The sequence below is a fragment of the Linepithema humile genome, chromosome 1 (assembly GCF_040581485.1).
Source record: "Linepithema humile isolate Giens D197 chromosome 1, Lhum_UNIL_v1.0, whole genome shotgun sequence".
Classification (NCBI taxonomy): Eukaryota; Metazoa; Arthropoda; class Insecta; order Hymenoptera; family Formicidae; genus Linepithema; species Linepithema humile.
The window spans coordinates 22,083,995-22,099,677 of NC_090128.1; the positions used below are offsets into that span (position 1 = coordinate 22,083,995).

General features: G+C 34.7%; 1 protein-coding gene across 1 annotated transcript; it reads left to right on the forward strand.

The window, feature by feature from the left end:
• The first annotated feature begins 520 nt into the window (after nucleotides 1-520).
• Nucleotides 521-15,683, forward strand: LOC136997536 (SCY1-like protein 2). Its single transcript, XM_067348449.1, has 13 exons — nucleotides 521-1,900; nucleotides 2,352-2,486; nucleotides 3,817-4,047; nucleotides 10,150-10,395; nucleotides 10,677-10,822; nucleotides 10,936-11,086; nucleotides 11,301-11,547; nucleotides 12,164-12,353; nucleotides 13,527-13,711; nucleotides 14,201-14,254; nucleotides 14,405-14,737; nucleotides 14,967-15,158; nucleotides 15,255-15,683. The coding sequence occupies exons 1-11, from the start codon at nucleotides 1,742-1,744 to the stop codon at nucleotides 14,512-14,514; spliced, it is 1,854 nt and encodes a 617-aa protein (XP_067204550.1). The 5' UTR covers nucleotides 521-1,741; the 3' UTR covers nucleotides 14,515-14,737; nucleotides 14,967-15,158; nucleotides 15,255-15,683.

Consider the following 15,683-nt stretch of genomic DNA (forward strand, 5'->3'; position numbering starts at 1 on the left):
CTAGGCGGTCAATTAGAAAAATCTGGGATAGAATTCTGTGCACAAAATGTAAAAAAGTAGGTGATATAGCACAAAAATTCATAAATGATAAGATCAGGCCAAGTTCCAAAAAAGACACTCCAATATGTTTATATTTTAATAATAATCTGAATTTTTAATATATTTCCAATATGAAAAGTATCCGATATATTGTTTAAGGTGCAAATTCAAAATAAACATACATAACATGTATAAATAAAACTGATCATAATTTGATTCTAGAAAGTAAGTGATATATTATTCTTAGTGCACATACAAAATTTTTTAAAATTTAATTAAAATAACAAAATATTTATTAAAAAATACAAAAACACTTGGCGCTGCCACACCGAACAACATGTTAACTTACATAATGTCAATTAATTACATGATGTCAGTTAATCATGCTATTATTACATTATTACTCATTTTCGTTGTTTCATAATACTATAGGTGTAAAGATGTAAAGGGGTGGAGGGGTGGTGGAGCCTCTTGACGGGGGAGGGGGGGGAGGGAAGAAAGGGGGAAATGGCGTGAAGGGGTTGCGCTAGGGGGGAGGGGGGATGGTGAAGCCCGTTGGCAGCGCCAAGTGTTTTTGTATTTTTTAATAAATATTTTGTTATTTTAATTAAATTTTTAAAAATTTTGTATGTGCACTAAGAATAATATATCACTTACTTTCTAGAATCAAATTATGATCAGTTTTATTTATACATGTTATGTATGTTTATTTTGAATTTGCACCTTGAACAATATATCAGTTACTTTTCATGTTGGTAATATATTAAAAATTCAGATTATTATTAAAATATAAACATATTGGAGTGTCTTTTTTGGAACTTGGCCTGATCTTATCATTTATGAATTTTTGTGCTTTATATATTGAGAACTATTTCCAAATTTTTGTATTTTTTCTCGCTCTGTCTTTTCTTTTTCTCTCTAAAAGTCTCTCTGTCTTGATGCATTTTACAATAACATCGAACGATACACATAACATATATTCTATTTAATGGATTATAATCTCTTTTAAGCTCTTTTTCCGATTGTTACAGCGTGAAAATAAAATAAACGTATGAAATTACACAGATTTAAAAGAATTGCAAATTTCAAAAATTTAATACAAATGATTGTAAAGCTTGAATCACTATCAACTCTTTGTACAATCTGTCCACTATTCTTTTCAATTTTTTAATTTTATTATTAAAATTTTATTATTAAAATATTAAATATTAAATATTAAATTTATTATTAAAATTTTAGTCTCCGCAATCGTGTCAAAGAAACCAAATAAGCAGAGATGCCGAAAGGTATTTCAATGTTTTTACTTTCCATTCTGCGCAAATTAAAGGTTATGATGTCACGGGATTAATTCCAATCGGTTTGTCTATTTTTCACGTCGTTACCAATCTATAAAATTTTTCCCACACAAAGTACGGGCTTAAAGGTTAATGTAAAATGTTTCAATGTAATTTCGATGAATTTGACTTTTCACATTTATAGAGAAAACCGAGACCCAGAAAACCGATTCTCACGTATGTTGCAATATTCCATTATCTGCAAACGAACATGGAGATCGCTTTTGCGATATTATACTGATTTTATCCCCTTATACCCCTTTTTTCGAACGGTAGAATAATACGGTCAATGCGATTTTGGTTTGCCAGATAACAGAGAAACGAGGTTGACGCTAATCCATTGAAGAGGGCCTTTAACTAGCTGCATTATGTTCGCGAAGTTAAACAACGCGTCCAAAAACACGGCACTGTCCGACTTGCTTCCCGATTCGATTCGCAACACGTTTGAGATCGACAAGCAGTCCGCCACAGCCGGACCAGAGAACGTCTGGCGTATATATGACGCTTATCGGATAAAAGACAAAATGGTAATTAGCCGCAAAAAAATACGACATTTTCCCAATAATTTTATTTTTGGTTTTTTTTTAACGCCGAAAACGGTAATAACGTCATCGAAAATATTGAATAAATTATTATTAAAAGTCAAATTAATTTTTCGATCAATTGTCGAAAAATGTGATAAAGTACCTCAAGTTTCTCTTCTTTTTGACAATATAATCTGGATGAAAATAGAGAGAATGCCGCGATTGGATCGCGGCATTAAAATTCATCGACCTCAGAAAATCTGTCTTGAAAGTAATCGAAGGTTTCAAAGCGAAAATGAGGCTAATCTATAATTCGAACAACTTGGTATCTGAAATGAAATGACATTTGTAATTGGATTTCAATTCTTGCGTGTCAATTCCGAGTGTATATTCTTTGGAAAGTTCGCAATCCGAAGCTGATAGCTGATAAAGAAAAGCGTTGCTCCTTTTGTAGGAGTTCTCGATTTTCATATTCGATAAGCGATCCGCGGAGAAACTCCACAAACCGAAACGCCGGGAAGCGGTCACGGACATCCTGCGCGAGAGCGCAGCTCGAATGGCACAATATTCCCATCCGAAGCTCCTGAAGGTACGTACGCGACACGATTAAGAGGATGCTGGAGTGCCTGACGAACTCCGACGCGAAAGCGCCATCATTTCGATGGAACTAAAAATGAGAGTGATATTATCGGCATAAGTCATAATCTAAGTATAATTGTATTATGTATGCGTATGTGTGGTGCGTGTATATATTCGCATATTATTGTATAGCGCCTCTATGCCAAAATCCGAGAACTAATCTGCTGCTCTTTTTAACCTTATTATCGTCTATATTGCTCGCATCCTTTGCATAATCGTAATTCGCGACGCATTTTAAAATTACATCTCTGAACTCAATTTGAAAGGTTTCCTGTTAATCTTTGATATACTCTTTTTCGGCAAGCACACTCGTTTTGCATGTACAAACTGTATAATTTTTATAAAAAATTAATATTTATATGCATTGACAGCTTGTCGGTAAAATTTCCAAATTTTTTTCTTTTTTTCGTTTTAAAACTAGTGCTTGCCGATGTATTAGAGTATGTACTTTAACCATATAAGAGGATTTGTAATTCTATTGAAGCAATAAAAAATGCCGTGTTAATTACAAAATTGAAACTCGATTGGTAAGAAAGTGTAAAGTCAGCATCCTCTTAAAGGCCAAGGTAAAATGCGAGGTGCTCTCAGTTTCAAACTAAAACGTTTTCATTGGAAAGTTCGTTTATGCAAGTTTATTTTTTACTTTCCTCACTTTTGACGCAACTCGAGACAATTGATGCAAATATCGTCTACTGTTAATTAATTATATAATATGTATATATATATATTTTTTTTAATTATTATTATCTTGGGTCCTTAGAAAATTTTATGAACACCAGAAATATGTTGCATACAAATTTAATCACTTTTCCATCAGATTACTTCGTGAAAAAGAGTTTAAAAAATGTCTAATTTTTTCTTATCAATGATATTGCCCGAGTATACTCAGGTAAATTTATATCGATTATAATGTGTATGTACTGCCCAAGCATACTCACGCAAATCAGAAAAGTGGGTAATGAGATTCAATCAAAGATAAATAAAGAGAAAAAAACCTAATTTCTTAAAAATAGACGAAAATCGATAATGAGAACGATAAATACGCAAAAGAAATATGTTCTTTCTTGCTATGAATCTGAGATTGGTAACTAAAATAATGATTGATAACCGAAAAGATTTCAGATATATAATCAAAATTTGTCTAAAATCAAAATCTAATAGAATCAAGATAGAATCAAGATGTAGCGAATTTATTCGAATATTTCTAATAAAAAAAAGTCCGTTCAATTATTTTGTGGGCCTACATTTAAATTTATATGTTATATTCGATAACAATGTAGGCGTACAAAGTGGAGGAATGTGCGGATACGTTGGCATTTGCGTCAGAGCCTATTCTCGCCAGCTTAGCGAATGTCCTGGCGTACAAAGAGCAACTGGTAAATACACTGGCAGCACAATCTACCGGGGCAATACCCAAGGACAAGAATCACCCGCCAACCACCAGCAATCGACCCACCATGGTTAAAGAATACGAGCTACTTGAGCTGGAGATCAAAAATGGACTTCTCCAGGTAAGAAAATGTTGAACTATCCCATACAGCACACAAACGTTGAATCAATATCTAAAAAACGTAGAATTGTAACATTATGAATGTTTCAGCAACGTTGCGAAATATAGATTCAATGTTGAAAAAATATTGAAGAAATGTCTAATGTCCGCTGAATTGCAATGTCTGCAAGACAAGAAACATTAATTCAATATTGATTCAACATTTATTCAATGCAGAATTTATATATATTATGCATTATAATAATGTTTTGAAAAATTGAACGAAATAAATGTTTAAAATTAATTTTTATTTAAATATATATATATATATATATATATATATATATATATATAATTATATTATTATTTCTTATTAATAATTATTGTAATAATTATTATATTATTTCAAAAGATAATAATTGTTAAATGTTGTTTCTACGTTATAGCAACATTTAACAATCAATATAGCAAAATCAACATAGATTCAATGTTGAAAAAACCTTTATACTTCAACATTCAACATTGCAACGTCTCAGCGACGTTATTTCAACTTTCTGTGCTGTGTGGGTATCACACGTGTTTCAATAAATCACTAATAACAATATTTTTTTAAATACTAAATAATTTTTAAAACCTAATAATTTTTAAATCACTTGATAAAAAATTATAAGATTTAAATGTAATATGATGAATATTTCTTACATTGCTTGGAAATGTAACATATCATAAAAGAATATTTAGATAAATATTATTCCTTAATTAAGGCAGGGGAAAATATTTTTCTTAAAAAATATTCAAAGATGCGATAGATATTTTTTACTGCCATCATTAATTTAGTTGCTCTTTTTCAACCACGATATGCGAAAAAGCTTTCTTGATAATGCATGATACACAATGCTTGATGCAAAGTAGAAACGCCCTGCACTTACAGCGACATGCTATCCTAATTTATTATCTTCATAACTGAGACGCAGTTGTAAACTACAAACGAATGTTAAAGAGTATATTCTGTATTATATTCTTTCATGAATAGATATTATAACACCAAAAAATAATTTTTTTCTTAAATTGATTCAAAAACAAATCACGTGAGGAAAAATTATTCTCAATTTGTATTATATTTAGAGAATTTGTCACGCGCCAAACATCGTAAAATACGTTAATTATTTTCTTGTTATGCATTTCCAATAATCCGATTTCCGTAAATTTTACTTCCTTCATTTGCCGCTATTTTATATGTATAATCCAGACTTTTTGTGATTGCAAATCCAAAACACATCCGGTAATAGTGTTCATCCATTAACTATTAAGTCGTTGTAAGTGTGTAGAACAAGAAACGCGGTTTTTATGTGCTTCCACCTACGTTGCCGCCTACAATATTGCCAATATTTTCCTCCCTTTCTAATAAAATATTCAATAGATATACGATCCAAATTTTCGATAAGAATTACCCCTGTGTTTTCACAATAATATTCTGATATATGACATTATACCCATACAGCACACAAACGTTGAATCAATATCTAAAAAACGTAGAATTGCAACATTATAAATGTTTCAGCAACGTTGCGAAATATAGATTCAATGTTAAAAAAATATTGAAGAAATATCTAATGTCCGCTGAATTGCAATGTCTACAAGACAAGAAACATTAATTCAATATTGATTCAACATTTATTCAATGCAGAATTTATATATATTATAATAATGTTTTGAAAAATTGAACGAAATAAATGTTTAAAATTAATTTTTATTTAAATATATATATGTATATATAATTATATTATTATTTCTTATTAATAATTATTGTAATAATTATTATATTATTTCAAAAGATAATAATTGTTTAATGTTGTTTCTACGTTATAGCAACATTTAACAATCAATATAGAAAACTCAACATAGATTCAATGTTGAAAAAACCTTTACACTTCAACATTCAACATTGCAACGTCTCAGCAACGTTATTTCAACTTTTTGTGCTGTATGGGATAGACACACGTGTCATACAAAACGAGAGATACTAGATTTAAAAAGATTAAGCATTTGATGGAAACAAAATTAATACGATAATTTATAAAATGCTAAAACTCTTCAAACTGTTAGAAAAATATTCAGTTTTTACTTTTTTATTGTTGGGGTGAAAATTATGCGATCGACCTCTTTTCGCTCGAAAGAGGTGATCTCGCAACACGAGTACGCATGCATGACCGTGACATTGTGCGTAAGCACAGCATCATAACATAGATGAAATAACGAGGTCGCGTTGCGGAAAATTAAGTCAAATACAAGCGCATGCGTGTTTGGCCGAGAGAGAAAAGCAGAGAGAAAGAGAGACAGTATGATCAAAGTAAATTCTCTCAAAAACGAGTTGCTGATTGCAACCGCGAGAAATCACAACTTCATCATAGTGACGCTGCTGCCTGACGTAGCTCGCATAATACAATGTATTACGAAACGTAATAGAATGGTTAATGCCGTTAACTCCTTCAAACTTGCGCCACCGTGTAACAGCGCGTCTAACGACTTGAATTCGCAATTATATGTTTGACGAAGTGTAATATCTCAATTTAGTAGAAATGTAAAATGATATTAAATAACATAAAAAAATATAATATCAAAATTAACACAAATTGAAATCATAGGGACAGATCAAGACAAAGATGTTATTGCAAAGATAACAAAGATTTAAGGGCAAAATATAGTGTTAACAAAAATAGTGTTAAAAAAAGTTAAGTTTAAATAATAACTTCAAAAAAATAGTCTGGTAATTGCTGAATCATTTCTCGGGTGCAGGTAGAGCGGGTTAAACCGAGTAGAAAAGTCCTCTACCATTTCGCGATTTTCGCAATAATTAACGAGAAATTAATTAAAGAAGATCGGCCAATTTTTTCGCGAGCCTAAGCGCGCGGCGGGAAAAGACAACCCCAACTGTTACGTGGTGGTCGCTAAGACGCAAGGATCTTCACTCGTATGTTGCCGTTGTGATTTGTAGAGCGCTTCTTCCCACGCTTCGTCACGCGCCTAACCAAATAACTGTGGGCTGTATCGCCACGGGCCTCTTCTCGCCGCGATAATGAGATATTGATTAACAAATATCGACCAATTCGTGTGAGTTTAAGAGCGCGGTGAGAACTATTTTTTTTTTAGTTTTTCGATATTGAGAGTTAATAAATTGTTTTTTTTTAGTGGCATTATTCTTTCGACACATATCGCATTCATAAATATCCTCTGGACATACATCATTGCTATAATAGTTTGATGTATTTCACACTATGCATTTGACATATTTCGCAACTAGTGCATTTGACATATTTCAAAGTAGTTGCACAATACTGCAACTACTGTAACGTTTTATAATAGGTTGATAATGGCTTAAAATAAAGTTATAAATAAACGTTCCTGTAACGAGAGCTTATGTATAATATAATACAACTGTTTCAACTTTAATATCCTACGTAATAATATATATTAATTCGCATTTGCTCTCTTCATATTTTTTTAACTTTTGTTATATTAAACCTGGAGCAGAATTTATTTAACAAAACGTTGAAATTTTCGGAATTATTACGGAAATTAAAACGGAATTCAACAGCGAATATTATGGATTCATTTTTTGCAGATTACAGAGGCTCTATTATTTCTTCATAGCAACCGTAAAGTTCTCCATAGAAATGTTTGTCCGACAAGCATTATTATCACAAAGGATGCGTTCCACTTAACGCCCGCAACGCTCCTAGGATCATTTTATCCTTGTTTTTCATCGAAAGTTAAACGAGGATAAAATGATTCTAGGAGCGTTGCGGGCGTTAAGTGGAACGCACCCAAAGAAAGGCACGTGGAAATTGTCAGGGTTTGAGTTTATCGTTGAGTCCAATCTCAACCCTTGTACTAAATTTAGATATACTAATAGGAGCTTAGCCATTTTTAGTCAATAATTTTCTAGGAATTTTCAAAATAAAATACATGTTGCAATTTTTTTAATTGTTCACACAAAACTGAATATAACGATACGTCAGTCAATTAAATAAATATAAAATAACAATATTATATCAATTAATTGAAAAAAAAATCATTATTGTTGAATTACCATAATACATCACTTTGGATATATTAATATAACACATATTATGAAATATTTAAAACATGAATCAATAAAGATAGATTACGCATATCGTATCGATTAGACTGTGATATCAATAGTTAAGAAAAATAGATGCATGATCTCTGCTGTAGTATGTTGCTTTAGAATGCTTTTCGCTTGTTAGAGAGGGGCAATGACTTACCGGTAACCGTGCAACCGTGGACGAAGCACATGCCGAAAATGACTCAACCGAATCTCGATTACACAGGTGAGATGTCGCCAAGTCTCTTAGACGCGCGCCCACGACAGAGAAACTGCTTCGAGAACGAGCGAGAGAAAGAGAAAGAGAAAGAGAGAGAAAGAGAAAGAAAGTTTTCATATTTCTATAAATACAAATTTTCTTTGCAAATGGAAACCGATCTTTATGTAATAGCGAGATTAAAATTTATATTTTGTGTGCACATCTAGTATTAAACGCGGTTGTTTGCTTTCCCTGCCGTGTCCACATTGCGCGGGATCAGATGAAGCAATCTCGGTATTACCGAGTTATATTTAATGCTGAATGCGAAAAATAGAAATCTAATTATACTGTTGTTATCGCAACGAAATAACTCGAACTCTTGTCTTGTAATCATTCGGGGATTACATTTTGATCGAAAGTTTATAAAATTTCGAAGAATAAATGACTTTCGCGATACTTTGATTATACATGAAAGTTTATACACAAGGAAAAACGTTCCAATATCATTAATGGTAACAGATTTATACAAAAAAAAACTTCATTATCTCCAAACTTGGACGATAAATCGGGAAGTACTTTGCATCCCGCGGCTTTGATCGTGCCTCTCACTGAACATTACTGGAAGCAGCTTTTCCTGTCGTGGCCACGCAAAACGATTTCTTTGCTCATTTGCATTGCTGATCTCTTTACGCCTCGTCGACGAAGGATCGATGCGTTTGTAAAGCGACGTGCAATATGTTGCAGCGCCGGAGATTCAGCAGAAAAAGACCGCGAACTATCCCGCCGACATGTTCAGCTTTGGCTTGACGATATGCGCGATTTACAATCAGGGCCGATCACTGATACAGGCGAATCACAGCTGTTCAGATTATCTCAAGCAGCTCGAGACTGTAAGTTTTTTATCCGCGACGAGACGATTGTCTTCGGAAACGCGAAAAAAATTGCGGATGATCTTTAAAAGAATCTCTAAAAGGAAGATAAATTCCTGATTTTGCATTCATTGTTGAAGCAAAGGCGGATGAGTAAAATGGATCGATTTTAGCCCCCGGAGCGACAAGTGAAAGTGATATGTTTTTTTGTAGTTTTTGAGTTGCTGAATCTGACTTTGACCTTTGAAAACTTTTAATACTTTCTTGATACTTTTCTGGGAAAGTAAAAAATTTTTAAAGGTCAGAATCAGATTCAGCAGCTCAAAAGTTACAAAAAAACATACGTTTTTACTTACCGCTCCGGGGGCCAAAATCGGCTTTTTTTACTCATCCTCCTTTCAATCTACCGTTACATTTTCTTTCTTCTCAGCTTAATTTTTTTATTGCTGCGTATGAAAATACAGTTATAATTTGCTGGATATCTAATTGAAAAGTGAAAAAGCGTGCTCCCGTTAATTTATTTGTAGTGATTCCCGTTTGCACGAGATACCTCTCTTATTTGTTTATTTTATTATAAAATCAAAAGTATTGATTTAATTTTACCAAATAGCTATACTATGTGGTCTTAAATTGCGTATCATGATTTAACAATTTAATTAACAGTTTTGCTCAGTATTCAATGTACACTATTAATTTATTACGAGGCAACTATAATTTTCGAAAAGTTATTTATGATATAAAAAAGCAGACTACCATTCCTCGTGATAAAATTTTTAAAAAATTTTTTATTGTTCTCGCAGACAATTATTATTTCATAAAAAACTAAATTATCGATTATTGTAGCAATTTAGCGATATTATCTGAAAGTTTTAATATATTTAATATAAATTCAAGACAAGACTTCATTATTATCGTGATTTTTTTAACCAGCTTGACGATCAAGTCACTATTATCTTGCCATTGATACCGATACCTCTCCGAGAAGCTGTGACGCGACTTTTACACAAAGAGCCCGAGCAGAGACCAACCGCACAAGTTTTAACCATGATAAAATTCTTCGAGGACCCGGTCGTACACGCTTTACAATTTCTCGACGTCAGCAGAATGAAGGACATGTATCAGAAGGACCACTTTTTTACAACGACATTAACAGATGCATTGCCGTTTGTGCTGAGGGTACGTGTAATATATTTATTACAAATTTAAGACAAAAGAAAACAAGAAGAATTCTAGCTCAAATGATATAAAAATCATAATTACGACATATCTTTCTTATCATTGCATCGAGATCGCGCAAAATATTCCGAAGAATTTCAGTTTTTAGTTCTAGTAAAAACTGCAAAAATCGTAAACTGAACTCTATCTGCTCTGTAATTCAATGCGTCCTAATTGTACGCGTGCAACCTCGTTTTCGCGAGAAACGTCGCATATCACGTGCAAGTTTCCCGTTTGCGCAGAAAATCTGGTATCAGCACGTCTGGACGAACCTTATCGAGGAGCTACAAACGCAGGAAGTGATGTCTGCCGTACTGAAGCCTACGCTGTACATCATCCAAAATAGTTCCACGGAGGAGTACATGAAGTTCTTGTTTCCCTCACTTCAGTACGTACTATATAGAAAGGAAATAAACGCGAGACCGCGCGAAATACGATAAACATATTTCATCTCACCCCACCGTCATTTTCTTTCTTTTGTTCTCTCTCTCTCCCCTACAGAATTTTCTTCGTCGGTCGAAGGTCAATTCAGGGAACTGTAGCCCTGTTGGAGAATCTGCACGTCCTCCTCGAGAAGACACCCGTGGCAAACGAGCGCGAAGTGCTCGCGGTGCTGTACATGGCCTTCGGAAATTCGACCGATCAAGTGCGAGTAAGTAAACGATCAGGAATTCACTTTTCAGAAAGACGAGAAAATATTTTTTAATACCGTAAAGTTATGCGATACGCAGAATAAAGAAAATCTCAGCAATTGCTACAGCTAAACTCTGAGATTGAAAAAATTAAATTCCTTAAATTAAAAAAAATTTACTATACTTTTGAAAAATTCTTGTATTAACGGCACGATTGATTCGCTTGTTTGTCAGACGGCAGCGTTCGTGGCCGTGACAAAAGTGACCAATTATCTCGAGGACGACGCTATACACAATATGGTATTACCGAAATTGTTCGACGCCGTCACCAAAAATTTGGTGACGGACTCGCGAGTGCTGGTGGACGTAATGTCGTGTATTCTGACTCGTCTAGACAAGCAGAAAATTATCGACTTTATCCTACCGCTGCTCTGTAAAATCAACAAGCTGCAAGAGCCCGATATTCTCATGCGGGTTGTAAGTAAGTGAAATAAAAACGATTTCAAAATTACGTGGATTCCTTCATGTGCCTAATCGGTTTTCTTTCAATAACAACAATTAACTACTTGCCTAATGCGTAGAAAATATATAAAAATTAAGTTTTCTTTACAATTAAGAAAAGCAACAAATCTATGTTCAAAACATATGACTATAAAATGATACAAAAAAGATACGAATAATATATATTTTGTTTTATATTTGTATTCGATATTCAAACGCTGAAAACATGATACAAAATATCATCTCACTTTTGCGTATTTAATTGTTGAGGCAAGCAGTTAATAGTAGTTATCAGGATTTGGACACTATATTATGGCTGGGATGAACCTAAGCTAAATAATGTATTTTGCTACAACAATCCAAAATAGAACCTGTTTTATCTCACTATAAAAGTAAAGCAATTAGCTAGAGCACATTTTAATCTGCAATAAAGTAACTTGATAACAGATTCTATGCTCAACAATATAACAAAGAAAGAAAACCGGAAAAAGAGAATGCAAAAAAAGAGATTGTTCGTATCCCAAGGGGATAGTATTTCATTTGAAAAAAAAAGAAATGATAACATGACTAATCACTTTTTGCCCGTTCGCGTTCAGATATTTACAGACTGATGCTGACCGACAAAAAGTATGGGCTGTCGGTCAATTGGATAGCGCTGCATGCGATGCCGTCGCTGATACCGCAAACCGTGAACACGGCGTTAAATCTTGAACAATTCATACTGCTCCTCGAGGTGGTGCAGGATATGTTAAACAATATCGAGAGGCAAGTGCAATTAACGTTGAGGTCAGTCAAGTTGCATTTAATTACAAACGTTGTATAAACGGGTCAACGTAATGATTGTTCAACGCTCTAATTAATAATTATTGCAAAAATAAACGAGTGCTTGGGCGCGCGTTTAATAGCTCGTGAAATGATTAAAAAAAATATCTAACTGTCTGAGATGAATGCATATCTATACATATTCAGCATTCATCATAAATCATTAATATTGTTAAATTATAAATGTAACTAATTTATTTTCATCTGTAGACACTCATTGCATTGTCCCGTCTAAACAAAGATCTCATTTGACCTAGTTATGATGGAAAACACTCAGCGTAATGAACGAATGCTGCGACTGTTAATTAATTAATACCACACACGTCTATCCACCGAAATGTGCATACCTTTAGAACAGTGCTCGGAATTAGTCTGAACATTTCAGCCGATTTCCGTGGTATACGCCTCCTTTCCTCTCCTTACCGCGCGCGCCGCAGCCGCTAGGGCCAGCGCCGCCGAGCGTTAGGAGCGACACTATCTGATTATGAATGGGTTCTTTTCCCTATTTATTAAAATTTTAAAAAATGTATTAAAATTTATTAAAAATAAATTTTTTATTTTTAAATTTATTAAGTGGAAATATTTCAATAGATTTCCACGTCACCCATGAGATACTAATGCTGACGCGTTTTTTTTTTTAAATGGTTTCCCCCGTAGACCTATTCCACTAAAGATAAAAATAAATTCTTAATTTAAAAAAAAAATATATATAAAAGAGATTTTCTTAATTAGATTTTCTTAGCCTTTTATGAGAATGAACAATTGATGCAATAATGTAGATAGAAACCACTTTTTGAAAAACGTGTCAGTATTAGTACCTCATGGGTGACGTAGAAATCTATTGAAATATTTCCACTTAATAAATTTAAAAAAAAATTTATTTTTAATAAATTTTAATAAATTTTTTTAAATTTTAATAAATAGGGAGAAGAACCTACTCATAGAACCTAATCAGATAGTGCCGCTCCTAACGCTCGGCGGCGCTGGCCCTAGCGGCTGCGGCGCGCGCGGTAAGGAGAGGAAAGGAGGCGTATACCACGGAAATCGGCTGAAATGTTCAGACTAATTCCGAGTACTGCTTTAGAATTCTCAAGAATAAATGCGCAACGCTTAGCTTTATCATTTCTGTAATTATAGAAATCAAAGGACCAAATTGTCGGTCGACAATCACTCTCCGAGTAACTCTTTGGACAAATATCGAACCATACGACATCCATACAATAATGACATCACGCAAGTGCCACCATTCACGATCCCGAATTTGCGCGTCGAGCGACGCAAGACTTCATCCGCCGAGGATATGGCCAGAAAAAATAGCATTGGTACGAATACTAAACAGATGTTCTTTCTAATGTCTATAATATTTTTTTTACGTCAAGTTTAAATGTAAATCTTGGTACATTTTTAATAGTTTGTTTCATCTTTGAATGTAATGGAACGGGCTTATTTTTATGTCAAGTTTCAATCTTACAATTAGTAAAAACAATTTTTCTCGATCTTTAAATTTCTTGATATTAATTTACGACACGCGCGAGTTAATATTTCTTTAATTCATTTATAACAATTAAAAGTGTTACATTTTCTTATCAGTATGATTTATTCCATTCTTTGCGGATAATTTCCATAAATATTTGTTAATACAAATGGAATTGAATAAATTTGAATTTTATTGAAAACGATAGGGTGCGATCACGAAAGGAGACAGTAAATGGTTCAATTAACTTTAATATTTATGGAAACAATCCAGGCAATTAAATGATGGGAATTAAATGACCTAAATTAATGATATAATAAAATTTCTCTATACGTAGGATCAATATCGACGGCGTCTGCGGAGAATATGACACGGAAAAGTTCAATGGCTGGTAAGTGGGAACAGTACTGGTAAGGTTTCCCCTTAATTAATGTAAATGATTCATTATTGAGTACGATGGGCTTGATATTTAGTTTGATTTAGGCTGGCTACTGGTGTGGTCGATTTAACGAAACAAACACATTTTTTTATCGTTGTTTAGCGGTGTTCGGCGGATGGTTCACCTCATCGAGTTCAAACAACGGAAGTAATAATTTCTTGAGAGTGGCCATCACGTTCACGAGCAGACGTCTATCAGACAACACTCGATGAGAATGAACGAAAAATGATGCACCGCGGACGGACGTATACGAATAGACGGGAAGAAAAGCGCGAGAGCGTGCGACTCACCTGTTGCCGAACGATACCGGGAAACACGCGATATCACACCAGCGCACACAGGCAGGCCCTCTCTCTGTACCAGAGAAGAGAAAGAGGAAGCGAAAAGAGGAGACACAGCGGCGGCGGCAGCGGCAGCGGCAGCTGTGAAAAGAGGGTAGAGACGATCGCGTTGAGAGCGAGCAGATAAGCAATAGGCGCGTGGCGCGCGCGCGATGCACAATCGCGAGGGTGAGAGAGCTTTCGGGTGGCACGCGCTGTCTGTAGTGTGTGGCACCGTGTGGTTCTCTCGTACACTACGCTGTGCGATGGGATGTGTCGATCGTGTATCGCAACGATAAACTGACAGGCAGCGACCGGAGAAAATCCTTTTATCCTGTAAACAGGACTCCTACCTCCCCGCCGCCCGGCGTATCGCCGTTGACGGCGATGTCGACGTCGACGTTGACGACGACTGATCCACGCACGCGCGCACCCTCCTGGCTCTCCGCTTCCGGCTGACGGGTCCTCGCCCGGCTCCGGGCTCAGGGTGTAGGCCTTTGTGCTGCCTGGAAATTATAGGTCTGCGCTGCAGATAGGTAGGTAGCTGTTGGATATACGCGGGGGATGTGTACGTGCGAAGGAGGAGAATGGGGATTGATGTGGGATATACGGGGCTTTCCTCTCGACTTCAGCTCAACGCGGTCGCACTGAAAAACTTGCCTGCCTGCCTACATCAATACGCTCGACCACCTCTTCACCTCCACCGACGACGAGATATCACGAAACGACGAACGATTGCCTGCTAACTGGCTAATTGATACGACTGATTGCCCTACTGACTGAGTGACCGATGGGACGATCGAACAGCATCGATAAACGCATTGAGCTTTAACGTCCTACAATCATGCTAAAAGCTCGTAAAACTTGTTGAACTCTTTTGCGTAATTTGTATCTTAATTGATTTGATTCTCTTAGAACAGATTAAGGAGTATAACTTTAAAACGCATTCAGGATAAGTGAAATTTATAATTTAGTAAGGTTGATGTTATGAGTGAAATTTTTAGATTTTATGGAGATAAGAATTTAATAATATAAAACAGCATTTATGGCTGCTCATAAAA